The sequence below is a fragment of the Caenorhabditis elegans genome, chromosome II (assembly GCF_000002985.6).
Source record: "Caenorhabditis elegans chromosome II".
Taxonomy (NCBI): Eukaryota; Metazoa; Nematoda; class Chromadorea; order Rhabditida; family Rhabditidae; genus Caenorhabditis; species Caenorhabditis elegans.
This window is the reverse complement of record NC_003280.10, coordinates 4795761-4816813: the sequence shown is the minus strand read 5'-3', so window position 1 is coordinate 4816813 and position 21053 is coordinate 4795761. Positions and strand designations below refer to the sequence as shown.

Here is a 21053-nt window from a genome sequence, read left to right as displayed (position 1 = left end):
GTTGAATTGAATAGAGACTCGTCAATCATTCCGAAATTAATTCCAAACATGCGTTCACTTTCATTATGTGCACTATGCTCTTTCGAATGTGAGCTGTAGTTTGGTATTCGAAATCTCAAAAGTTTTTCAAAATCTCGTCGATTTCAATTAATCCTTGAAAAAATAAACATTGTCTCAGATTTCAGTTAAGTTTTCAATTTTTTTGCCTCTATTCTTTTTACCAGTATTTGTTTGTTCAAGACTTTTCTCTTCATTTTATATCGTTGAAATTCTTAGCCGGACTAACGTCATTTGAGGATTTTGTTACAATTTGTTCTTGTTTCTTTTTTGAAACTTTAGATATTGCTCATTTGGAAACAATTTCAAAACAAAACTGTACAGGTATTTTGTGAAATTTCCAAAAATCCTGCGCAACAACAAAAACAATTCTCGCCCACAAAAATGTGTTCGAACCATTTGGTTTCTTCCCACTAATCCAGTGTTTTTTGTTGTGTTTTCCAATCAGAAATGTCTACAACAATCATTGGAATCCTTCCGTTCGTTTAGATTCTATTTGTTTTATTTTTCTATAATCGGTGATCTACGCGCGCTCGCTGAGATTCACAGAAAAGTACAGTTGCTGCAAAGAATGAAACAGCTGTTGAAATATTTTAGTTTTGCTACTTCATTTAAAGTGATTTTTCAGATTTTTTAATTTGCAATTTTTGCAAAGTTTGAAGTCTATAGTTATCGTTCTTTCTATGTTGTTATTTGCAACTAGTGCGCATATTGTTTTTTGGAATTTAAATACCAAAATACATTTGTAAAATAAATTTTGTACATCTAAACAAAAACTACTATAGGTATTCAAATATTGAAAATATTATCGGAATGATATTGCAAGTTATGTACGAAAATTAAACTGTAGATTCTATGGTGAAATCTCCAAATTTCCAAGAATTTTTAAATTGTCAAATTGATTAACACAGTCAAACACTCTTTAAATTTTCAATTATCTAATAGGCTATAAAGTTCTCAATTTCTAGGTTTAAGCTGCTCAGCATCCTATAAGTGTTCATACGATTTCTGCATGTATATGTAGCAACGTAGAAAGCTATAATAGAAAAGGAACACACATTTGAACAGTAGCACACCTTTTCCAACTGACGATCTATCCAAATAAAGATAGATATCTGGCCCTCCATCCCATTAAAACAAACATAATTTACTATGAAGTACCTCTCCTAGGCTCTGTGTCGGTAGGGCCATTTAGAGAAGCAGCAGCAAGATGGTGTAATTTGATCTTTTCTCCCGCGTTGCCTTACCCAGGTTACTCTTTATTTTCTCCCTCCTCTTTTAATCGTTTGTTTCCTTAATTCTTTTGAGTTTTGAAACACACTTGATGTGTATAATAGATGAAGAACAATTGAACGAAAAATGGGTGACGGATGGCAGTAATTGGTAGGAAGTTAATGGGGTTCCTTATCCCAACTTTCTTCTTTTTTACTCATTATTGTCTCGTTTCGTGATCATGGATTATTCATCAGAAAATCCAGTTAGCTTTGTCTTGTTTTTTTCTTGGAGGTTTTTGTTTGTTCTTCAAAGTATGTTAGTCTGAAAATTTATGTTTATGAAAGGTATGGGTCGGTTTTAAAATTAACGAATTAAATTGTAAAATCCTATTCGGTTGCAAACTTTAAGGAAACCGAAAACTGAGTTTCTTTTTTCCTTTGAAATTTTCATCTTTTTTTTCAAAACCTATGTAGAAAGTTTTTGAACTCATGTGGCTTTACAGAAACCCCGTCTTTCCAAATTCCAAATATTTCCTACCAAGCACATCTAAAGTGCATCTCTTATTCTCTGTCTCTGCATATAAATCATCTCCTTCCTTCGAATTTGTTTGTATGTATGTTGTAATCGTTTGGGTGGTCTGGTCATACGTAATCCCTACCAGCCGTTAAAGGGTCATCTGAGGACTTTGAGGCCATTCATACTTGTGCTCTTTTCTACAACTACTTGAACACCCAAGAAACTTGAGAAAAGAGATCATGGAGATGATGTTGTGTTGGTTACTCTCTCACTCATTCAATTGCGTGGAAATAAAATAGGAATACATTTGATTTGTGAACGAGTGAAGAAGGGTAAAGGATCCGCGAAATTTTACACCCGTTCGTCCTCTGGCCCCGTCACAATGAGATCATTCCCATATGACACCTCTTTAAATTGGCGGTCTTCATAAAGAACCGCGGTTTTGTTTTCTTGCAACTAAATGTTTCTAACATTTTTTTTCAATTGAAGTGCCCTGATTGTTTTTCTGGAAATTTATATAGAAATGTAGATGAGAATTTGTACTTTTTGAAAGCAATATCATGTTTAATAAAAACAATTCGAAGTCGCAATGTGCCCATCGGCACATTCATCCGGCACATTGAGGCATATATGGCGGTTTTTGAGCAAATTTTTGAAACTACGAACTAATTAAAAATAAAGTTCTTTTCGGAAATTTCTTTTGTATTTCTAAATAAGTTTCCAAAAGAGGCACAATGGTAAGAAAAATGTGATGTTGGAAATGTGCCGATCGGCATATGCCGCACATATCTGATCAGGAACATATTAGTTTTGTATACAGTTTGGAACAATTTTAAACTGAAACTTTGATTTACAATTCGCATTGAAATTATTAAACAGACCCTGGAATTTTTTTTTTGTACTGTTACTTCCAAACAGCTGGAAAAACATCCCATTTCAAGTCAGGGAATTGCGGGGTAAATAAATAGAATAAGTGACAATTAGTAAAGTAAAGTGGAGCAGAGGTAGGTGAATCTCGAGTGGTTTCACTATACAACTCGCTTTGTTTTTTGGTGGAATGATGATGACTGCAAATTTATCGATGCTTTATCATGCGAGTTTAAAGAAGGAAATATTTTTTCATTTAGGTATTTTGAAATGAAGCGTCAGCTATTGTCGCTCCGTGAACACGCAGAGTCGGGGAACCGTTTTCAAGCCCGGGAGGCGCCATTTAATCTCTACAATGTTCTTCACTAAATTTGGAGAAACCAGACAAAATCGAACAATTCCAAAAAGGTTTCTAACCTACTGAGTTTTCGAAAATACTTGAAAATCTACAGAAACTTTTTTTTATTGAACCGCGTACCAATAGGGTTTCAGAGCTCATTTTTTTCTAATATATTTTTGATAAATCAAGCAGTTTCCAAATTTTAATTTAAAAAAAAAAACCGGAAGTCATTAGATCCTCCAAACCCATAAATCCATCTCCTTATCCCAAATAACCGTTCTCTTACCCCTCTTTCCTCTCTTTTTGGTAGTGTACCGCCTGTTCAATGTGGCACATTGCACAATCTGTTCACTTTTATGCTTTTGCTTGGGATTAGCAGTTTGCTACCAGACCTCCTCTCTCCCATTGCTCCGCGCATTCTGGGCGGGACCTAGTTGTGACCTAGTTTCTGATGTCCACAAGATGAATGATATTCTTATACATTTTATAAAATTTTTTATGGAAACAGGAAAAACTTTCCAAATTCCAGAAAGACTTAGTTTGATTGGCTGCAATCGTGGGTGTCCTTGAAAAATGGCCGGTCATCTTTCAATGGATTACATTGAAATGTGTCGGGCTCGCCTTTTTTCTTTCCCCGTTTTTATACACTTTTTCGATTCCTTTTTGTAAACTTTTTTTCATCCACATTCTACCACATTCTAATTTTGCTCAGTTCTTTCGGAATTTTTGTCTAGTGCAATTTGAAAAAAAAACAGTTTTTCGAAATGCCAATTTTTTTGAAAAAACTTGAAAATTTTGAAAAATTACCGTATTTTGCCTATTAGACTTGCCACCCTTATTGCTCTACTTTGACGGCGTATGTCTCGGTTGTCTTTGATTTTTTCAAAACATGTTTCGCTGTCCAAATGTAGTAATGTGTTTTGCACGTATTTTGTCAGTTTACAATTTTTTTGATAAATTTATAGGAAACTGAATTTCTTGTCTGCCTGAAATCATTATTTTTTTGGAAATATTTTACAATAATCTTCATCTTTTAAAAATTATCAGTTACATTTGTAGCTAACCGAAACTTTTCAGTGTTTCAATTTACCAAAAAACATTGATACTGCTTTGAACAAGTTCTCATTTGCTCCGCGCAACTAGAAAATCTCAAAAAATCTCCGCTACCAACTATTATTATTTTTTTTCGGGTTCATGACTCTATGAAGAGGTATAGAAGAGATGGCTCTTTTGGTTTGCGTGTTTGTGAATAATTCACACAGAAACCGACGGGGCCCCTGAGCTTTTTACCTCTTTTCATCGCGCCCCGCTATACCACGGGAAATCAGGGATGCAGTTGGTTTTTTTTTTGGGATGGGCATTTGGATGGGCCATAGCAAAAACAACGAGAGAAAATGTTCACAATATATCCAATGCAATAGTTGTTAGTGGGGAAATCTAAATTAGAATACCTTTTAGAAAAATAAAAAAGTTTTTTTTTTTTGAAATTCACAAATTTCAGACATTTTTAATTATAGGCTACTCTTCCCATATACTTAAAAACCAATACTTTTTTGATGAAGTTTTATTCCTTCTCCGCTCTTCTTTCCCCCACCTAGTCAGTTTTATATATTTTTTACCCGTGAGAACATATTTTTGTTTCCTTGACAACTTTTTTCCTCCGCACTACCATCACGTTGCAGACACATCAAAAATCGGGATTTTTCGGGACGATGCTCCAAAAACTACAACGATGATGATGCTTATTCGGTGTATTTCAATATTTTTGCTATTTGGATTTGTGAACGCGTTGATTGGTGAGTTTTTTATCTTAAAAATTGAAAAACAATAGACAAACTTTATAAGAAATTAACTTAACTTAAAAAATAAAAAGAATTCAATAAAAATAGTCAACGGGTTAAAAAAAAACTTATTTCAAAAGCTATGCGCATTTCCAAAAAAACTATCCTGTCTGCTTACGAAGTAATCGACGTGGGAAATAAGGCGGCAGACAGGCAGGTAGGCATAAAAAGGAATTTGCAAAATTTTTACTTCACATAGTTTTCTAGCCCTACAATTTCAAAAATGTTATCTGAAAATTTTGGTCTGAAATTTTTCAGTATTAAACGATTTCTTGCCATGAAATACAGTAACCGTGACTTAAAGGCTCATACATAGATTCTGCATTTTCTGGACATACTATCTGATAAATGACAAAAAGTTTCCCACTAGCTTTCTGTCAAAAAAATAGTTGATTTGAACTTCAGAAAACTTCCGATTCACCTAATTCTTCCTATGAAAAAAGAACATCGTCCCCCGCAAGCATGTCAAATCCTCCCAGCGTCCGCTTAGGTCAACAAAAATGCTTCTGGATTTAGTAGGGCCGTTTGTGTCCACTTCACCGGCACACACATTCCCATTTTTCATCCAGCTTTTCCTTCCCCATTTTTCACAACAAAATGAGCATCTCTCCGCTGAATTAATGCAAAATTTGTCATCTGGGGAGCGATTTTTTGTGTTGAGGTTGGTTCTTACTGCTTCAAGGGGAACATGACAATAAAAGATGGGTCGGGAGAGAGGGTAAGGAGAGGTGAGAATAGAATTATGATAGTATACATTCGAAGGCGGCAAGTGCACACACACATCCACACACAAATTTGATTGTTGCCACTTGACACCTCAGGGGGGAGCCTTTTTGCTCCGTGTTCGCTCATCTCCTAGCTTTACCGCAAATGCTACTTTATAACCAATAATTATGATATATGCCACGTGCCAATCATACATGATGGCTCGCGACGTGTTTTGTAAAGAGGGGATGTGCCGGGGGTGCCGAAAGTGCTCGACAGATTGCGTTCGGATCAAATAATCAAGCTCGCTGTGTTGTGGAGAACAACTAAGCCTATGATGAACGGCTGAAGATTAAGTGTGAAGAGCAAGAAGAAGAAGAACATGAGGAAAATAAATGAGAGGTCATTTGAAATAGTTTGATGGGATCAGCCTGACAAAGGTGTCACTTTTGAAGCTGAATTACATTGATTAATGAGCATGTGTGCTCGCAAGATGGGCTCCGAAAAATGTGTTGCCCAAAAACTTGCTCAATTTTTAAAATGGCAAGATAGATTTTTGTAGCAATATTTTAGGGGAAAATGTAATAAGGAATTTTCAAAGAAGAATCTGAATGCTTTTCTTAAGTATTTTTTAAAAGTATTTTTTTATTCCTGAGAAATACTTTACTTTCTGTATTTGTCTTGCACCGACCTTGCTCTTTTATGTAAAAATGTATCTCAGGTATTTTCGAGTTCAACAAAAATTGTTCAATAAATGAAGTATAAAAAAGAGTAACTCACTATCATTTTTATGAGAAACCAAAAAATAAATAAAATTTTGAAAAAGAGTTGCCAATTTTCGTCCAGTTTTGAGCTCATTTTAAGCTTTCTAGGTATGCTTAGGTATGCTTGAATTTTATTAACAGTTTAGAAGTTCTAAACATTAATTCAAGTTTATCCTATTTTTCAATTCTCCTCAAAAATCCTACCACCCATTTGCCTTTAACCAAACGATATTGCTTTTCTGAATTAAGAAAAACCATATTTTATTCCAAAAAAATCATCCAAATATTTTTTCTTCCCATAATCAAAACGGGAAATAATTTGACATGGCTGCTTAACCAAACAAAAGAAGCGTAGCATGTGTTGTGTCCGTTTCTTGCGAGGTAATAGATTATGTAATAAATGGTTGTCTCTCCTTCCATGATGGTTCGATGATTACTAGTCTGTTACCTAATGAGATTCGAAAAGACGAATCTCCCGTTCTAAATTGCTCACGTCTCAGCACACGGTTGTGATGATGAACTGAGAAGAAGGCACGATTAATGAACCGAAATAACTGGTTCCATAGGGAAAACTGAGAGAACGAGGAAAGAGATACTTGAAGAATTGAAATGAGATATTCTCTTTCAAACTGATTTCCTTGATGGAGATTGGTGTTCAATATTTGGGATATTAGGAGAGGGCTGAGAGTAAAAGGGACTTCTGAAAATTTAATTGTAAGGTTAAACTAGGTGCCAAGAATCAGAGGTGTGCGGCAATCGGAAGTTTTGACAGTTGCTGGTTTCTGAAATTTATTTCAACGAGAGACTTTGAGCTTGAAAAGCGAAAATTTTGGAATTTCAGGGCAGTCTTAGTTATCACTTTTTCCAACCAATTGCAGTTTAAAATGTCTGATTTCAAAATTTTCAAATAGTCTAGAAGAATTTCTGAATCCAATTAAGTTAAAAAATAATATCATTTTAAAATAAATAGTTTTTCATGCAAATAACTTTTTCAGACGAAGCCTCATGCCCAATTGGATGGCAAATTGCCAGCGATCAATGTGTCCGAATAGTCATTGCTCCAGCCAACTTGAAACATTCAAAGAAGTACTGCCATCATGAAGGAGGGGAACTAATGGATACAAGTGTTACACTTCTTTTAGAAGATGTTATGGATTTGCTGAAGAACCTTCATGAAAATGGATTATCAGAGCCAACGTTTCATGTTGGTGGCATGGGACAGGCATTGAATAGAACTGAAGACGGAAATTATAAAATGTAAGTTCACAATTTTTAAAAGTCAAATAATACAAAACGTTTTAATTTCAGAATAACAATCAATCCATCATCACACTTTCCATTCATCTGCTCTCTGAATAAAATGGCTCGCCGATCGTTGCTCTTTCAGCAGAAGCTTCTTCCAGTTGGTGCCCCACAAATCAGTTTAACTGGACAATCAGAAATATATTTCCATCCAAGACATGATGCTGATTATATTGCATTACCATGCACAGTTCAAGGAAATCCAAAACCAACTGTGGCATGGTACAAGAATGATGTGGAAGTGGTGAGTTTTTCGCTGTTGGAAAACTGAAAGCGGGAAATAATTGTTTATAAAAAACGCTAAATAGTGCTAGGAATCAATTTTTATTAGCCAAAATTCGAATAAGTTCAACAATTTCTTACATTGAAAGTATCAAGAAAGATCAAGCCGGGAATGTCCAATATTTATTTAGGTTTTCTAGGTTCTAATGTAAGAAAAAACATTTCTAAATTTCCCTGATTTTTCCTTAATACATAGTCTAGACAAAAAAGTCCTAAAAACTTTGACACACAAATTTATGTGTAAAACCTTTTTTTTGTTGTCCGAAATATGATTAATTGTTTTTTAAAAATGTTGAAACATATGAATATGTCCTAAATATTTATGTTATTATTTATGAATTTTTTCATAAAATATTTTTATTTTTTCCAATTTTATATTAAAAATTTTAGCTGAGTCCTTCAATGTCAAATGTATCATATCTTCTCTCTGGTGGAAATCTTCTAGTTCCCGCATCTTCTACCCTTGCTTATTCATCCTTCCACTGTACCGCAAGAAATTCTCTTGGAGAAGTCAGAAGTCCTCCGATCCTCCTGAAGCCTTCATTCATCGATCCCTTCCGTCCACATCGCCTGGACGTTTATTCCCTAGCAACTGGCGGAGCAAAACTGGATTGCGATGCTCCAGCACATCAACCAAGTAAGTTAATTTTAAAGAGATAAGGGTAGTCGCTCAATTTTTCTCTAAACTTCCAAAAAGAAGATGTGCCGACGACAAGCGACAGCATTAGGGGCCTCTTTTTTCTGTCTATGTGTGCATGCGCATGGGACCACCAAACTTCTTCTTCCTCTCGTCATGTATTTGTATGTTCTTGGCAAATTCAAAGCGAAAAGATACAAACTTCACTCCTTGGTTTTCACAACGACTTATCCCACAGTTTCTTGCTTTTCCTGAATTTCTCACACTCGATTTCCATTTAGATCAGGTTACATTTCGAACCACTTCTAGAGAGCTCGGCGGAACCTCTTGAAAATTCGAAATTTTAGATTTTCGTCAGTTTCAAACAATTCAAAAAGTATTATTCTAGCATAAAATTTTAGATTTTTGAATTTCGTTTTTGATTTTTTTTTATTTTCAAAAAATTACAAGAGTCTTACACGATAATTTCTCTATTATTTTCTAATGACAAAATTTGATCAACGATCTTCTGGAGCTTTGCATCAGATATCTAAATGGGCTAAAACTTTACATTTTATTTTAATTGAGGATTGTCAGGTAGGCATGGTTTCTAGCGTTGGCGCCTGCCTTATGCTTGCCTACATACGGTTTTTTGAAAGCGTAACCGTAGGCTGAGGCAATGATATCCATTTTAGCTATATTTTTGTGTTGTAGCTCCCTCCAAAACCACAGTTTAAAGTTGTTCTTATTTTTGTAAAATTTTCACTCAAATTTTTAACATTTTCAGTTTTTTTGTAGTTTTAAGTACCCAGTTTCACAGTTTCCCCCTCTTTTTGCAATCTCGATTTCTCATTCCATTCATTTTTCTTAAATTTCCTTTCAATTTCCTTTCACTCCTTCTCCTCTTCACCTATCAATCAAATCGAGAGAATCTAGAATTAACTACTCTCCAAAAAAAAATAAGAGAAGGGGTCCGTGTTCTTTTTAAGGAAAAGTAGGTACTTCTTTTTTTTTGAAAAAGAAGTCATGAAAAGAGATTAGTCAAGTGTATGTTCTACGATGATGGATTGGATTCTGCTGCATTTTATTTTCATTGTGCACTTCTTGAAATACGACGAATCTTGGAGCTTGACTTGCTCAGAAATTTCCTAAAAATTCAACTTTCCTAACAAAATACGAGAAACATTCCTTTTCTTTTTTTCTCCTTTCTTCCCAATGACACATTGCTATACAGTTTTTTTGTGATTTTATGGAGAGGCACCAACTTTCCCATGATACATTTCTTTGTCAAAAATATTTCGATTCTTTAAAATGTTACACAATGCTCAAAAGTGCTTTTTTCTCGTGAGCTGTTCATTTTTTTCGACCAATTATTACACATTGGTGTAGCATCGAACTTTGTGCCACCTGACTCTTCTCAAAATAATTCTAATTGCGAAAGGCGGTCATGACGTGGCACCGGATGTACTGTGGGTGTCATTGATTAATAAAATAGAAAAAATTAATATTTGAGAGAAATATTTCTGAACAACATTTTAATAGTTTACATTTTTGTAAAGTCTCCTAGTCTTAGAGTTATACTCATTTGAAACTTTGCAAAATTTTACATATATCACACGATTTTGGATTTAATTATGACCGGCACTGTCCACCCTTTTTAAAGAAACCCCCTTTACTATTAGTTTCCCTTACCCTCTTCCCTCTTCGAAATGACAACTTCCCGTCGCAATTGCCGAACTCGTAAAAACTTGTAAATGCAGATTTATGTAGGTGCCCATCATTTGCATTCGAGCGCTTCTATAGGAGCCCCCACTTCAATCGTGATTAGCCAAAGTAGGGAGAAACGCTCCTCCTACTCCACCATCTCTTCTTCACACGTCGGCTCTGTAGATGAATTTGTCCCTTGAGAGAGAAAAGGAAGCGACAAGCTTTTCTCCCTTTTGGAAAATATGTCAAATATAGAAGAAGATGTCTTCTTTTGTGTTCTTTCTGGTTTTGATGGGTTGTTCCGTTTTCTCAGCTTTTTGAATTCAGTGGTCGCACCAGTAACTTGTTGAACTTTTTGAAATATTTCTGGCAAACCTCCGAAAATTTATTTTTAGTAAAAGAACCTGCCAAAAGGCATACTGTACAAATTTTGAAATATAAAAGTTAGTTTGCTTGATAATTTGAATCACATCAATTTTGTTGTGATCGCTCGGTGTTGTACATATCACTGAATACATCACAATGAGCTCATGTTGCTCTCAAGCAGAAATCCTAGAAGCTTCTTTGAGCAGGAGAAGCCACCTGTCGATGATTTATCTTTTCGAGTTCCTTCACCAATTTTGCGAAACGAAGAGAAGAGCCGCCTGGTTCCTTCGCGTTTTCTTGCATTCAACTTTATCTCCTCATTGATGTTTAATGTACTATCAGTAAGTGCGATTGATAGATAAAAGTCCGCATTTTCACATTATCGGTGCCCACAAGAAATAATGGTCCCGCCTTCTAAAAGCCTTCAGATTAAAGAGATCAGACCTAGGTTAGGGTAAGGAACTTTGAAAAAAAAAGAAAGAAACTTGAGCTTACTTTATGTATCAATAACTTTTGAATTGTTCTCTTTAATAAAACTGAAAGTTCTAATAATAAGATATAACTTGGCTTAACGGATTTAATTAATAAATTTTGTCGAATCTAGAATCTACACAGGATCTACAGCTACTACATAGGTTTCCAAATATTTTAAATTTACCGTATTTTAGAACTAATGACATTTTCCAACTTGACATAATGTTTAGCCTGCTATTTTTAAAGTGTTCACATCTGAAAGTGAAAAGAGGAACACAAGAGTTTTTAGTTTGGTTTAGTTTTACTATTAGTCTAGCCCTCCTATTCTACCCGAATCTAGTGCAAATCTTTAAATCTACTACGAGTATTCCGAATATTCCCAAAGTAAGTTGAAAGTGTGGCCATCTCAAACCGCTTCAGCACCAGCCATTTATTTTCTTTTTTTCCGCAGCCCTAACTCCCTACGCTTTTCCATTTTCTAACGCTTTTTCGAGTTCCGCTTCTTCTCTCATCAGCTTCTTACTAACTATCGAGAGATGGTGCAACAACTCGCTCAATTTGACCCTAACCTGATTAGAACTCCCCATATTCCCTCGGGGAAAAGACAGAAGATTCGGCGCCTTCATCTCCCATCCGTCAACTTTCTTGTAATCTTCGATTCGCCCCGTATCTTGTTCCTAGTCTTCTATCCAAATACTTCCTTATCAACTGTATCTCTCTGTGTTTTTTTAGTTTTGATTCATCCGTCTTTTCCGACTTTTTTCTTGCACGGCAGCCCGCGCGCAGAAGCGGACGCGGAAGAATAAAATGAAAAACCAATGCGAAAAGGAAAACTCGATAAGATGCCTGGATATAACGTTCATTTCGCTTTCAAGGAGAAGCATTGGAAGAAGAAACACTTGAGACGATGACGATGTTGTTAGCCTGAGTGTCTTCTGGCCTCTGTTCGCTTTAAGAGATATCTCTCTTGTTTACGTAACGGTCACTAATTAGGTACAATTATGCCAATATAGCTTTATTCGGCATGCTTAAATTCTGGCAGAGATCTTTAGGATTTTGTAGGCATAACAGTTAAAAAGTCGTCTAGTTTCATTCGATCATTATGCTTAAATCAACCAAGATTAAAATAGATTTCAATCTTGGAAATATGATTAAAAAAAGGGTTTTCTGAATAATCTTCCCTAAATTATCTTCCCTCATTGAAGTCAGTTTTAAAAAGTTAACATTGCTTCTGTGTAAATTGGAGGAAAATATTGTCGTAAGGGCTGTTAGGCAATTTTGTGACTTTCTAGAAGCCTCGAATAATTCAATTCGAAAAAGTTTATAGCTTACAATTAGCTTTGTCAACTTCTATCTCGAATGTCCTTGATTTTAATAAAAAATTCTTCAACTGCAAAAATATTTCTCACATCTTTCTTTATACTTTTGTAGTTGGCAAATTTTGTATACCCTTCAAACCAACCAAGATAAATGTCACTGAAGACTAGTGTAGATGAACTGCTTCTCGTCGAAAACTAGGTTATCACATAGTTAATGTTATTTTCTTTTTCGTTCCCAAACGGAACATCTGCGGTGGAATAGATATATTCATGTAATATATCTTCATTGTCTTTCATCGTCTTCTCGGCCTTGGAACGACGATCTCATTAAATTTCTCTCTTCATTTTTTTTCAATTGCAATGATGATTCCCCGTTCTCAAACACCTTTTGTTTCTGTTTGGCTGTCTCCAATCGCGCCGCAATCAATCTTGATTTAGTCTATCAAATCGAAATGTCAATAATATAAAGATTGAGCAAACACTGAGAACGGCTCCTCCTGGCGGTTTCGGGTGGAGCCCATCCTTCATGCTTTTCCAAATTATTTGACACTTTTCATCTTTAGATTGTTCTCTAAATTAAGACATGTCTTGCAAGACATCATATATATATTCCATTCTCATTTTGTTTGGTTTATTCTTGTCTTGTCCTACTAAGCTTTCAAGTGCTATATCAAGAATTGTTCAACATAAACATTTTTGTCTTCGAAAGAGAAACTAGATTCACTGGTCTCTTTTTTTGGTGACGTGGCAGTGTAAACTATCTTTAGATAGATGAAGACTAGATATGTTGAAAGTTACGTACACATTTAGTGTGTGAGAAAATGTTTACAAAATGTATACACAAAAGGATGTTCAGATTTCAAAGAATCTGCATTCTAGACGATTTAGTTGTAGTTTATTAAAGTATTCTGAGACTTTTTCCGTGTCATCTTTATCAAAACTTTATACTAGATTTTTAGAATTATTTCTTTAAAAAATTATATAAAATTTTCTCAAGTTCTTATAATTGGGTCTCGCCACGAAATTATGTTTTTATCGGCCCCTGACAGTACTTTTTAGTTAAATTTTCTCGGTCTTTAAAATGGTCCGATTCTGAAATTTTCAGAGAGAATCGCAATAATGTTGTTCCTTTGGTAGTCATACAACCCAAGTCGCTACAAAATTAGGAACTGAAATTTTTTTTAATTTTCAGAACCGTCGGGAAACAAGGGAAACTATTTTTGGGGAAAATTTATAGACTCAAAGTTCAGTGATTGTTAAGTGTATGTGTGTCGGTTCAATCATCATCAATTAAACGTTCTTATCAATTTTTAATCAAATTGCAACCAACTCCTTCCATTCTCCCCCTTCCTTATCAACACTTTTCCCTTTTTCTTCACTTTCTTCTAATGTTTTACACATAAATTTCCTCCTGTTTTGTTTCCACTTTTTCGTAACAGAAAAAACCATTCAGAAAATTGTTCATTCAGATAGATAAAGAATTCCTTGCATTCTTCCCACAATGCTCTCACTTGCACCATTTCCCGATTGTCCGTCGTCCCCCACCGCTGGCTGGTTCAAAGCCTTCCTACTAACATACACTTTTGCACCATTCCACGAGCACCTCCTAACCCATTTTCCGAATGTGTTCCCATCACCTTCCAATGCACTCGCACCCATTGCTCCGAGAGGCTTATCTTGTTGAGCTACACCTCCGATCATTCAGTTGATCTTTTTGTGTTCCATCCACGAGAACACCACATTTATACTCACTCTTTTGTTTGCACTTGCACACCAAATCACTGCACAATCACAGAAATGTTACAGCTTGAGAGAAACAAGAGTCTAGAAATGGCTGAAATTAAAGCTTGCCTTGCAGCATGAGCCTTATAACTAACCCTCTAATAGTAGTGCACAGAAAAGATGCACAATTACAGTAACACTAAATTCTGAGAATGCGTAAGCTACAGTACTTCTTCCAATTACTACTGTAGTTCGATTTTGAATTACTGTCGTTTTAGCTACGAGATCAAAATTTAGTATTACCGTAATACTACATATTAGAGTGATCTCTCAGCGTAACATGCACTTGCACTAAAATCACTCAAGCTTCTGGATGGATAATTTTCTTCAAATGGTTCACATATTCACACTGTCAGGTTTTTTCGTTGTTGTTGTGATAATTACCTCCCTTAATACGGTTTTTTTGAGCTCTGTAGATATTTGACTTATTTTTTTTAGTTTCAATTGTGATTGACTCTTTATCATTTCACCTCTATTTAATATATCTTGCCGGAATGAAACATGAGCTTTTTGACTGTCTTTTTGTCTTTTCAACACATCACAAAACTACAGTAATATTTTTTTCTTTCCTACCGTAATCCTGGCAGCACATACACGTACACATACACACACACACTCAATACCTAATATCGCTTCAACTTCTTTATTTTACCGCTGACCCATTTTTTGATTTTTGCATGTTTGGTGGTGTCTCTTCCCATCTTCAAATCCTATCACTTTGTGGTCATATGCACAAACACGCACAGACAGAAGCTTCTTGTCCAGCATCTTTTTTTGAGAATAGAAACAGATTTTTTATTGGGAGGAAACTGAGAAATGTTGAGCGACTGGATTGTTGGGTAGAACTAATATTGTTAGATGAGACTAACTGTAACCTTTTCAGAATCATTAACCTACTCCTGGTTGTACGGATCTTCGACGGATCGGATCTTAAGTCAAAATGAACGAAAGTTTATATCTTTGGATGGAACACTTTTCTTCTCATATGTCACTGCAGAGGATGAGGATAGGTAAGATCGAAAAAATCTGAACTTTGGTGAGCATAATTGAATTCCGTTTTGTTTTAAATAAACCCCATTACGTCTCGATTAAAGTTCATTACTTCATTATCAGTAAAACCAATGAATATTTTAATAAGATTAAAATATTTAATTCTCCAAATCTGATTATAAGACCTCCTATGATAACTTGGGCTTGAATTGATTCTTTCGGAAAAGTTGAGACTACAAAATAACCTAATCCTTTCCAGCTATGCCTGCTCACTTTCTGTCTACTCTACACAATCTGGGCACTATGGACCATTCTTCAGACTAATTTCTTCCACTCCAAAACTTGTAAATTCAACGTTCCCACCGAAATTGGACTCTACCCAGCCTCAAATCTTTCCTGAAGACCCAAAAGTTGGAGATTCAATTTATCTGGAATGTTTTGCATATGCCAGGTTAGTGTAATAGTTTGATTTTTAAAGTAAAAATTAAAAAAAAATTTCAGTCCACTTCCTCAGTATAAATGGTCTCGAGTAGATGGGAAGCCTATTCCAGCACGATCGCACATTTCAAATTATGGGCGAGTTTTGAAGATTGAAAAAGTGAATTATGGAGATGCTGGAAAGTACAAGTGTGTAGCTATGAATGCATTTGGGTCTGCTGCTGGAGAAGTTCATGTCAAATTAAGAGGTAATATAATTGCTGGATGTCTACTTTGAAACCTCAATTTCAAATTTCAGCGCCACCATCCATCCTACAAGGATTGCATGATCGTCTTGTTCCAACCGAGTCAAATGTCAGCTTCGAATGTCTCTTATCAAATGCTGATAGTTATTCATCTGTGGAATGGTTTAAGGATGCAAAACCAATTGTTCCATTACTTCTTCCCGCTGAAAAACGAAAGCGTCTAAAAATAGATCACAACGTTCTTCACCTGAAGTTTGCTGATGAAACCGATTCCGGAGTCTACCAATGTGTAGCTTCAAATGATGTTGGAAGCTCATCAAGTTCTGCACTCCTAACAGTAAAAGATTCTGCTCCAGTGTTCCCTCCAAATGCGATGTCGAGAAAAGTATTCGCAGCATTTGGATCAACAGTTAGCATACCATGCATCTTTGAAGCTTCGCCTAGATTCCATGGAAAATGGGCAGATGCTGGAGGATCAAAGCTTCCACAAAAGGGAAGGATCAGAGATGAGGAGGGAGTTATTAGCATTGAGAAGGTACTTCATGAAGATGCTGGATTATTCTTCTGTACTGCTCATAATAAACTTGGAAAAGCTCACGCTCAAGTTCAATTGATCGTCGTAAATAAGCCATCAATCAAGACAAACTTTTTGGATGAAGAGACTGTAAACATGAGTTGTGAAGTTGAATTAACATGTGAAAATAGTGCAGAATGCCCTGAAGCTCTATTTGAATGGAAAATCAATGATCGACCAGCCAAGGAATATCCATCACTGAAATCAAAAGTTCATGAGAAGAAATCAGGGCACAAGGGACGTCACTTGAAGCAGAAAGTTGATCTTGAAGTTCCAAAAAGTTTGGCAGGAAGCCGACAAATCGGAAGATTCGCGTGCTCATCACTGTATGGAGGAAGTTCAGAGTTTGTGACCAAACCTCAGCTCCCATCACCAATTGCGTTAACAGTTGAACAGATGGATGAGGATGGGAAGAAGAAGAAAATGTTCAGATTGAGATGGAGACTTCCACCTCAACATAGGGATACTAGAGATCATTCGGTTAGTTGGAACTATTATTCTAGATTTTACTAAATATTTGATTTCAGCCAAAAGTTGAAGGATATCTTGTGGAACTTCGAACGCGTAAAAATCGGAAATGGAGAGCAGCAGAACGTCAACTAGTTGGGAATATGGAAAAGGACAGTATCACTGTCGAGAATCTTCTGCCGAACACTGAATATCAATTCCGTGTCCGATCAGTCGAATCCGCTGCAATTGGGGAACCATCGATTCCAAGTGATTGGGTTAAAACGGCTCCTGGAGCCCCATCTGAAACTATTGATAATCTGAAATGGAGATCTTTGGATTCACAGACGTTGCTCGTTGAATGGCAGCCTATCGAAATAGGACAAGAATCTTCTGGAGACAATTTGAGATATCGAGTTTCATGGAGTGAAGCTACAGTTGGAAAGAATGCAACTGATGATATGAAACTTTCAAATCAAGATGATGACTTTGAAAATCATTTAGGTATTCAATTGAAGAAATTTATTTCGAATATACAAAAAATAACTTTCAGATTCCGATCAACCACAAGCAATTTTGAAGTTGAACACCACCGAGGGCTGCAGGATGGTTGTGCTGGCCGTTCGGCCAGTCAATGATCAAGGAAATGGGAGTGTTGGCACAGATACTATTGCGTTTCTAAATAGCCATGGTGAGTTTGTAGTATTTTCAGCGAAACTTCGAAAAAATTTTTTCAGTTACTGTAGTGGTACTAAATATATAATAAATATCGGTCGCGCCAAGACCATTTACCGTATTTTTGATTTGTACGTTAGAAATTGAGTTACTGTAGGGATTACTGTAGCGGTACGGTATGTCATAACTAATTAATTTGCAGGTGAACTCAAAAAAGTGTCACTTCACAACGTGAAACCAATCAACGCATCGCATGTGAACATCTCATGGACATGGGACAACACTTCCGATTGTGATACCAAACACGCCGTTCAAATAACCTGTATCAATCTATCGGGATCCGAAATCTCTGCAACTGTTGCCAGCGATCGAATATTCTGGATGTTGGGTGGACTGGAGGCAGAAACTGCTTACGATTGTGATCTAAAAGCAATCGATAATCATGGCAGTTTCGGGCCGGCTAGTAAGAAGTTCAGAATTCACACGAAACAGCATCCACCGAGTGAAACGCCGTTGATCGGGAAGTTGATGATGAAACAGATGGTAATATTAATATTTGGAAACTGGAACTTTTAGTAATTTCAAAAAATTTCAGAAGGATACCTACACTACAATTCTGGAATGGTCATCCATCGAACTTCAGAAACCGAATAGAACAGAAAATGGATGTGGATATAAAGTAAGTTTTGAAGAATCTGAATTCGATGTTTAATATATGAAAATTCCAGATCTTCATCTACATATCTGAAACTGCTACTGAAGCAATTGAGCTTGACATGCCACTGCAACGTCTTTCGGATCGTCGGAATCCATCGGCTCGTCTAGATGGATTGAAGCTGATGTACATGTACACAATTAAAGTTGCAGGATATAATCCTGGAGGCATCGGTCCTATCAGCGAGCCTCGAAGTATACGACTAGGTTCCCCGGGAACCATGGATTATACAACTGGAAGCTCCGATGTACCAATTCCATCTCTATTGTTATTATTGTTATTATTACTATGGAGACTCTAAGTTCCCAATTCTTTCATCCCAGTCATGACTTGAATGTTCTCTTTTTCTGCCAAAAACCTTTCTACAGAAATACCGGTGATTATCAACTTGTAATTTTTTAATAAATACATTTTTTATTGAAATTAGTCATGAAGTAGCAAAATAGAGATTAAACATTAAAAGCAGTAATAAGTCCGGTAGTAAGCAGCCACAGGTTATGCGGTGTATTTCTTGGATTCCTCCACGATTTTCGAGTTGTTCCAAATTTGGTTTCCGGTTTCTTCGGTCTGTGTCGCGTTGATCATCGCTTGAGCAATGGCTGTGGCAGAACTTGAAAAACGATTGGAGAAAAGTCCGAGTGGTGCAGTGACAATTTTTCCGAGGAACTCTCCGATTCGGAATTCTGGACGTTTCGCTTCAATCAATCCTGGACGCATTATGACGAACTTTTCAAAATTGAGCTCTCCGATCTCTTTTTCAACTTCTCCCTTGGTTTTCGGGTACAAGAATCGAGAACTAGCGTCGGCGCCAACGGAACTAACAAGGACGAATTGTTTGACTCCTGAAAATTATATATTGATTGATCATAATATATAGGTCGCTGCTATCTACCATTTTCCTTTGCCATCTTTGCCGCGCTCATCACATAATCGTGATCGACCTTGTAGAATCCATCAGCACCGGACTTTCCACGTGTAGTTCCCAAAGCACAGAATGCCACGTCAACTCCTTGAATATCCTCGGCGTTCTCTTCAAGCTTATCAAAGTCGACAGTTTTTTGAATCAGCTTGTCTCCAGTGGCTCCGTCGACTGGTCTTCTAGCGAGAACAACCACTTTTGAAAACTTTGTAGACTCGGCAAGCAGCTTGACGAGCTCAGAACCAACAGCTCCGGTTGCTCCAACGACGAAAGCGCTGCTCATTTTGCTGTAATGGATAAATTAAAGTTAATCTTAAAATAGATTATTGGAAATTCAGACATAAACGAAGAACAAACAAATTCAAACAAACGGCAATAAGTTAGAGGTAGAATCTGGCAATGAACCAGTAGTTTTGAAATTGACAAAATTAGAACCAACATACCAATATAATTTTTATGTATTCTTTTGTAGTAAAACCCGAAAAAAAAAGTTTTTGAGAATTTAGGAGTTCAGTTGAATGCCGCAAGCATTGTCTGGAATAGTTCTTCAACGGAAAGTGCATCCATTTCCGTGAGTATCAATATTCCTTTAGCTGGTCGTGATTTCAATTTTGACATTTCAACGATGAGATGAAGTCGAAGTTGCTCGGCGAGAAAAGTGAGACTCCGTGAGCTTTCAGTTCCGATTGTCAATGTGTGATAGGATGTTCCATCCTTGGCACAGCTTGCCTTCACCAATATGTTATCAGAAGACGTAGATGGTATGCACATTACAATGTGATCTTCTTGTACATTTGGAACGTTTAGAATTGATTTGAATACTTGAGGCACAGAGATCACAGTATCTGGACTGCCAGAGAGAAGATTGATAAGAGAATTTGGAAGCCGAATTGTTGAAGTGAAACTCTGAAAACTGCGAATTTGATCATCTATCTAATATTTGTATCCTACCGTTTCCATATTCTTCCGCTCTACTCTCTGTGCTTGATTCCAAGCTGTTACGAGAATAGGATCCAGCTTCACTTTGAAGCATTTCACAATTCCTCCAAGTTGATAAGTTCTTAGAAGAGACAATTGTAGAAGGACAGGAGGATCCTTGCATGTCAACTGGCATTGGAATGTTTTCCGAATACCAGGAAGAAGGCTTCCGACATTGATTGTTTGACAGCACGAAGATGAGCTATTCGGGAAGATGGACGTGGGATTAATTGAAATAACCCAATCAATCATCGGCTGATTTGTGATATTGTGAATGGTTACGAGAAGTAGAATTGTGCCATCATGTAGATATCGAATTTCCCCATAGGTTGCCACAATTCTGTCGATTCGTTTTGTATAACATTCCTCCATTTGCTTGCAAATCATGAAGAGGCTTCGCACCTAAAAACACCATTGTTTATAGGAGTTATTAGAGCTACAATATTATATAATTACTATGAAGCGAAATGTTGCGTCAAAAGGACGGTACTCGGTCTCGACACGAAAAATTTTCAAACATTTTTAAAAAGGGGTTGCGCCTTTACAGGTTACTGTACTTTCAAATTGTCGTTGCTGCAGAAACAAAAGTTTAAAATTACAGTGCTCTTTAAAGGCGCACGCCTTTTCGCATTGAAAATAAAATTGTCGTGACCAGGGGAGATACCAAAAATGAATTTTTTCGCATCTTCGTAATATGAAACTGTGCTGAAAACCCACTTCAACAGCTAAATCATCTAATTTTTTCGATTCTTCTTTCAACTTTTGATATTTCTCAATTATCGATTTTCTATCCATCGTGTGTGATGACGTCGGCGCTCCCGCATCGAATGAATCGTCGGAATCAATTTGTATGGGCTCCGTGTCCATTCTATTATCGAAGCCTCCAAAAATATCATCGTCGCTTATATCTGACATTTAT

The 21053-nt window shown here is 36.3% G+C and overlaps 3 protein-coding genes, 1 long non-coding RNA gene and 9 other non-coding genes across 15 annotated transcripts; 7 read left to right on the top strand and 6 right to left on the bottom strand.

Annotated features, from left to right (window-relative positions):
* Positions 1-1256: 1256 nt before the first annotated feature.
* Positions 1257-1565, top strand: C33F10.20. The gene has a single exon (NR_051015.1). It is a non-coding gene; the product is annotated as an Unclassified non-coding RNA C33F10.20 (non-coding RNA).
* A 1020-nt stretch (positions 1566-2585) lies between these two features.
* On the top strand, positions 2586-3967 carry linc-139. The gene has a single exon (NR_101683.1). It is a non-coding gene; the product is annotated as a long non-coding RNA linc-139 (long non-coding RNA).
* Positions 3968-4727: 760 nt separating this feature from the next.
* rig-6 (Contactin rig-6) lies at positions 4728-18663 on the top strand (the record flags this gene model as incomplete). 3 transcript variants are annotated; one of them, NM_001026843.8, is made up of 13 exons in its annotated part: positions 4728-4791; positions 7301-7562; positions 7614-7851; positions 8280-8526; positions 15037-15163; positions 15403-15594; positions 15645-15829; positions 15880-16880; positions 16928-17351; positions 17401-17538; positions 17725-18065; positions 18118-18201; positions 18251-18663. In NM_001026843.8, the coding sequence occupies 13 exons, from the start codon at positions 4728-4730 to the stop codon at positions 18536-18538; spliced, it is 3591 nt and encodes a 1196-aa protein (NP_001022014.1). In that variant the 3' UTR covers positions 18539-18663. The 3 variants fall into 3 exon arrangements, 2 of the variants coding, with proteins under 2 accessions (NP_001022014.1, NP_001364725.1); NR_151554.1 differs by lacking the exons at positions 4728-4791; positions 7301-7562; positions 7614-7851; positions 8280-8526 and adding an exon at positions 14970-14992 and having other exon boundaries at positions 18251-18538; NM_001377791.2 differs by lacking the exons at positions 4728-4791; positions 7301-7562; positions 7614-7851; ... (1 more) ...; positions 15037-15163; positions 15403-15594 and having other exon boundaries at positions 15781-15829; positions 18251-18662.
* On the bottom strand, positions 5381-5478 carry C33F10.21. Its single transcript, NR_051014.1, has one exon. It is a non-coding gene; the product is annotated as an Unclassified non-coding RNA C33F10.21 (non-coding RNA).
* Positions 5479-5689, top strand: C33F10.23. Its single transcript, NR_051012.1, has one exon. It is a non-coding gene; the product is annotated as an Unclassified non-coding RNA C33F10.23 (non-coding RNA).
* C33F10.24 lies at positions 5517-5663 on the bottom strand. Its single transcript, NR_051013.1, has one exon. It is a non-coding gene; the product is annotated as an Unclassified non-coding RNA C33F10.24 (non-coding RNA).
* Positions 5803-5947, top strand: C33F10.22. Its single transcript, NR_051011.1, has one exon. It is a non-coding gene; the product is annotated as an Unclassified non-coding RNA C33F10.22 (non-coding RNA).
* On the top strand, positions 6744-6885 carry C33F10.19. Its single transcript, NR_051010.1, has one exon. It is a non-coding gene; the product is annotated as an Unclassified non-coding RNA C33F10.19 (non-coding RNA).
* C33F10.15 lies at positions 7076-7186 on the bottom strand. The gene has a single exon (NR_051009.1). It is a non-coding gene; the product is annotated as an Unclassified non-coding RNA C33F10.15 (non-coding RNA).
* Positions 7076-7187, top strand: C33F10.17. Its single transcript, NR_051008.1, has one exon. It is a non-coding gene; the product is annotated as an Unclassified non-coding RNA C33F10.17 (non-coding RNA).
* C33F10.16 lies at positions 9348-9497 on the bottom strand. The gene has a single exon (NR_051007.1). It is a non-coding gene; the product is annotated as an Unclassified non-coding RNA C33F10.16 (non-coding RNA).
* On the bottom strand, positions 18635-19443 carry htip-2 (Protein HTATIP2). The gene is made up of 2 exons (NM_001393054.1): positions 19130-19443; positions 18635-19079 (listed from the first exon to the last, which is right to left on the bottom strand). Exons 1-2 carry the CDS (start codon positions 19437-19439, stop codon positions 18733-18735), a joined length of 657 nt encoding a protein of 218 aa, NP_001379763.1. The 5' UTR covers positions 19440-19443; the 3' UTR covers positions 18635-18732.
* A 153-nt stretch (positions 19444-19596) lies between these two features.
* C33F10.4 (Alpha_adaptinC2 domain-containing protein) lies at positions 19597-21053 on the bottom strand. The gene is made up of 3 exons (NM_062459.5): positions 20852-21053; positions 20108-20536; positions 19597-20062 (listed from the first exon to the last, which is right to left on the bottom strand). Exons 1-3 carry the CDS (start codon positions 21047-21049, stop codon positions 19667-19669), a joined length of 1023 nt encoding a protein of 340 aa, NP_494860.2. The 5' UTR covers positions 21050-21053; the 3' UTR covers positions 19597-19666.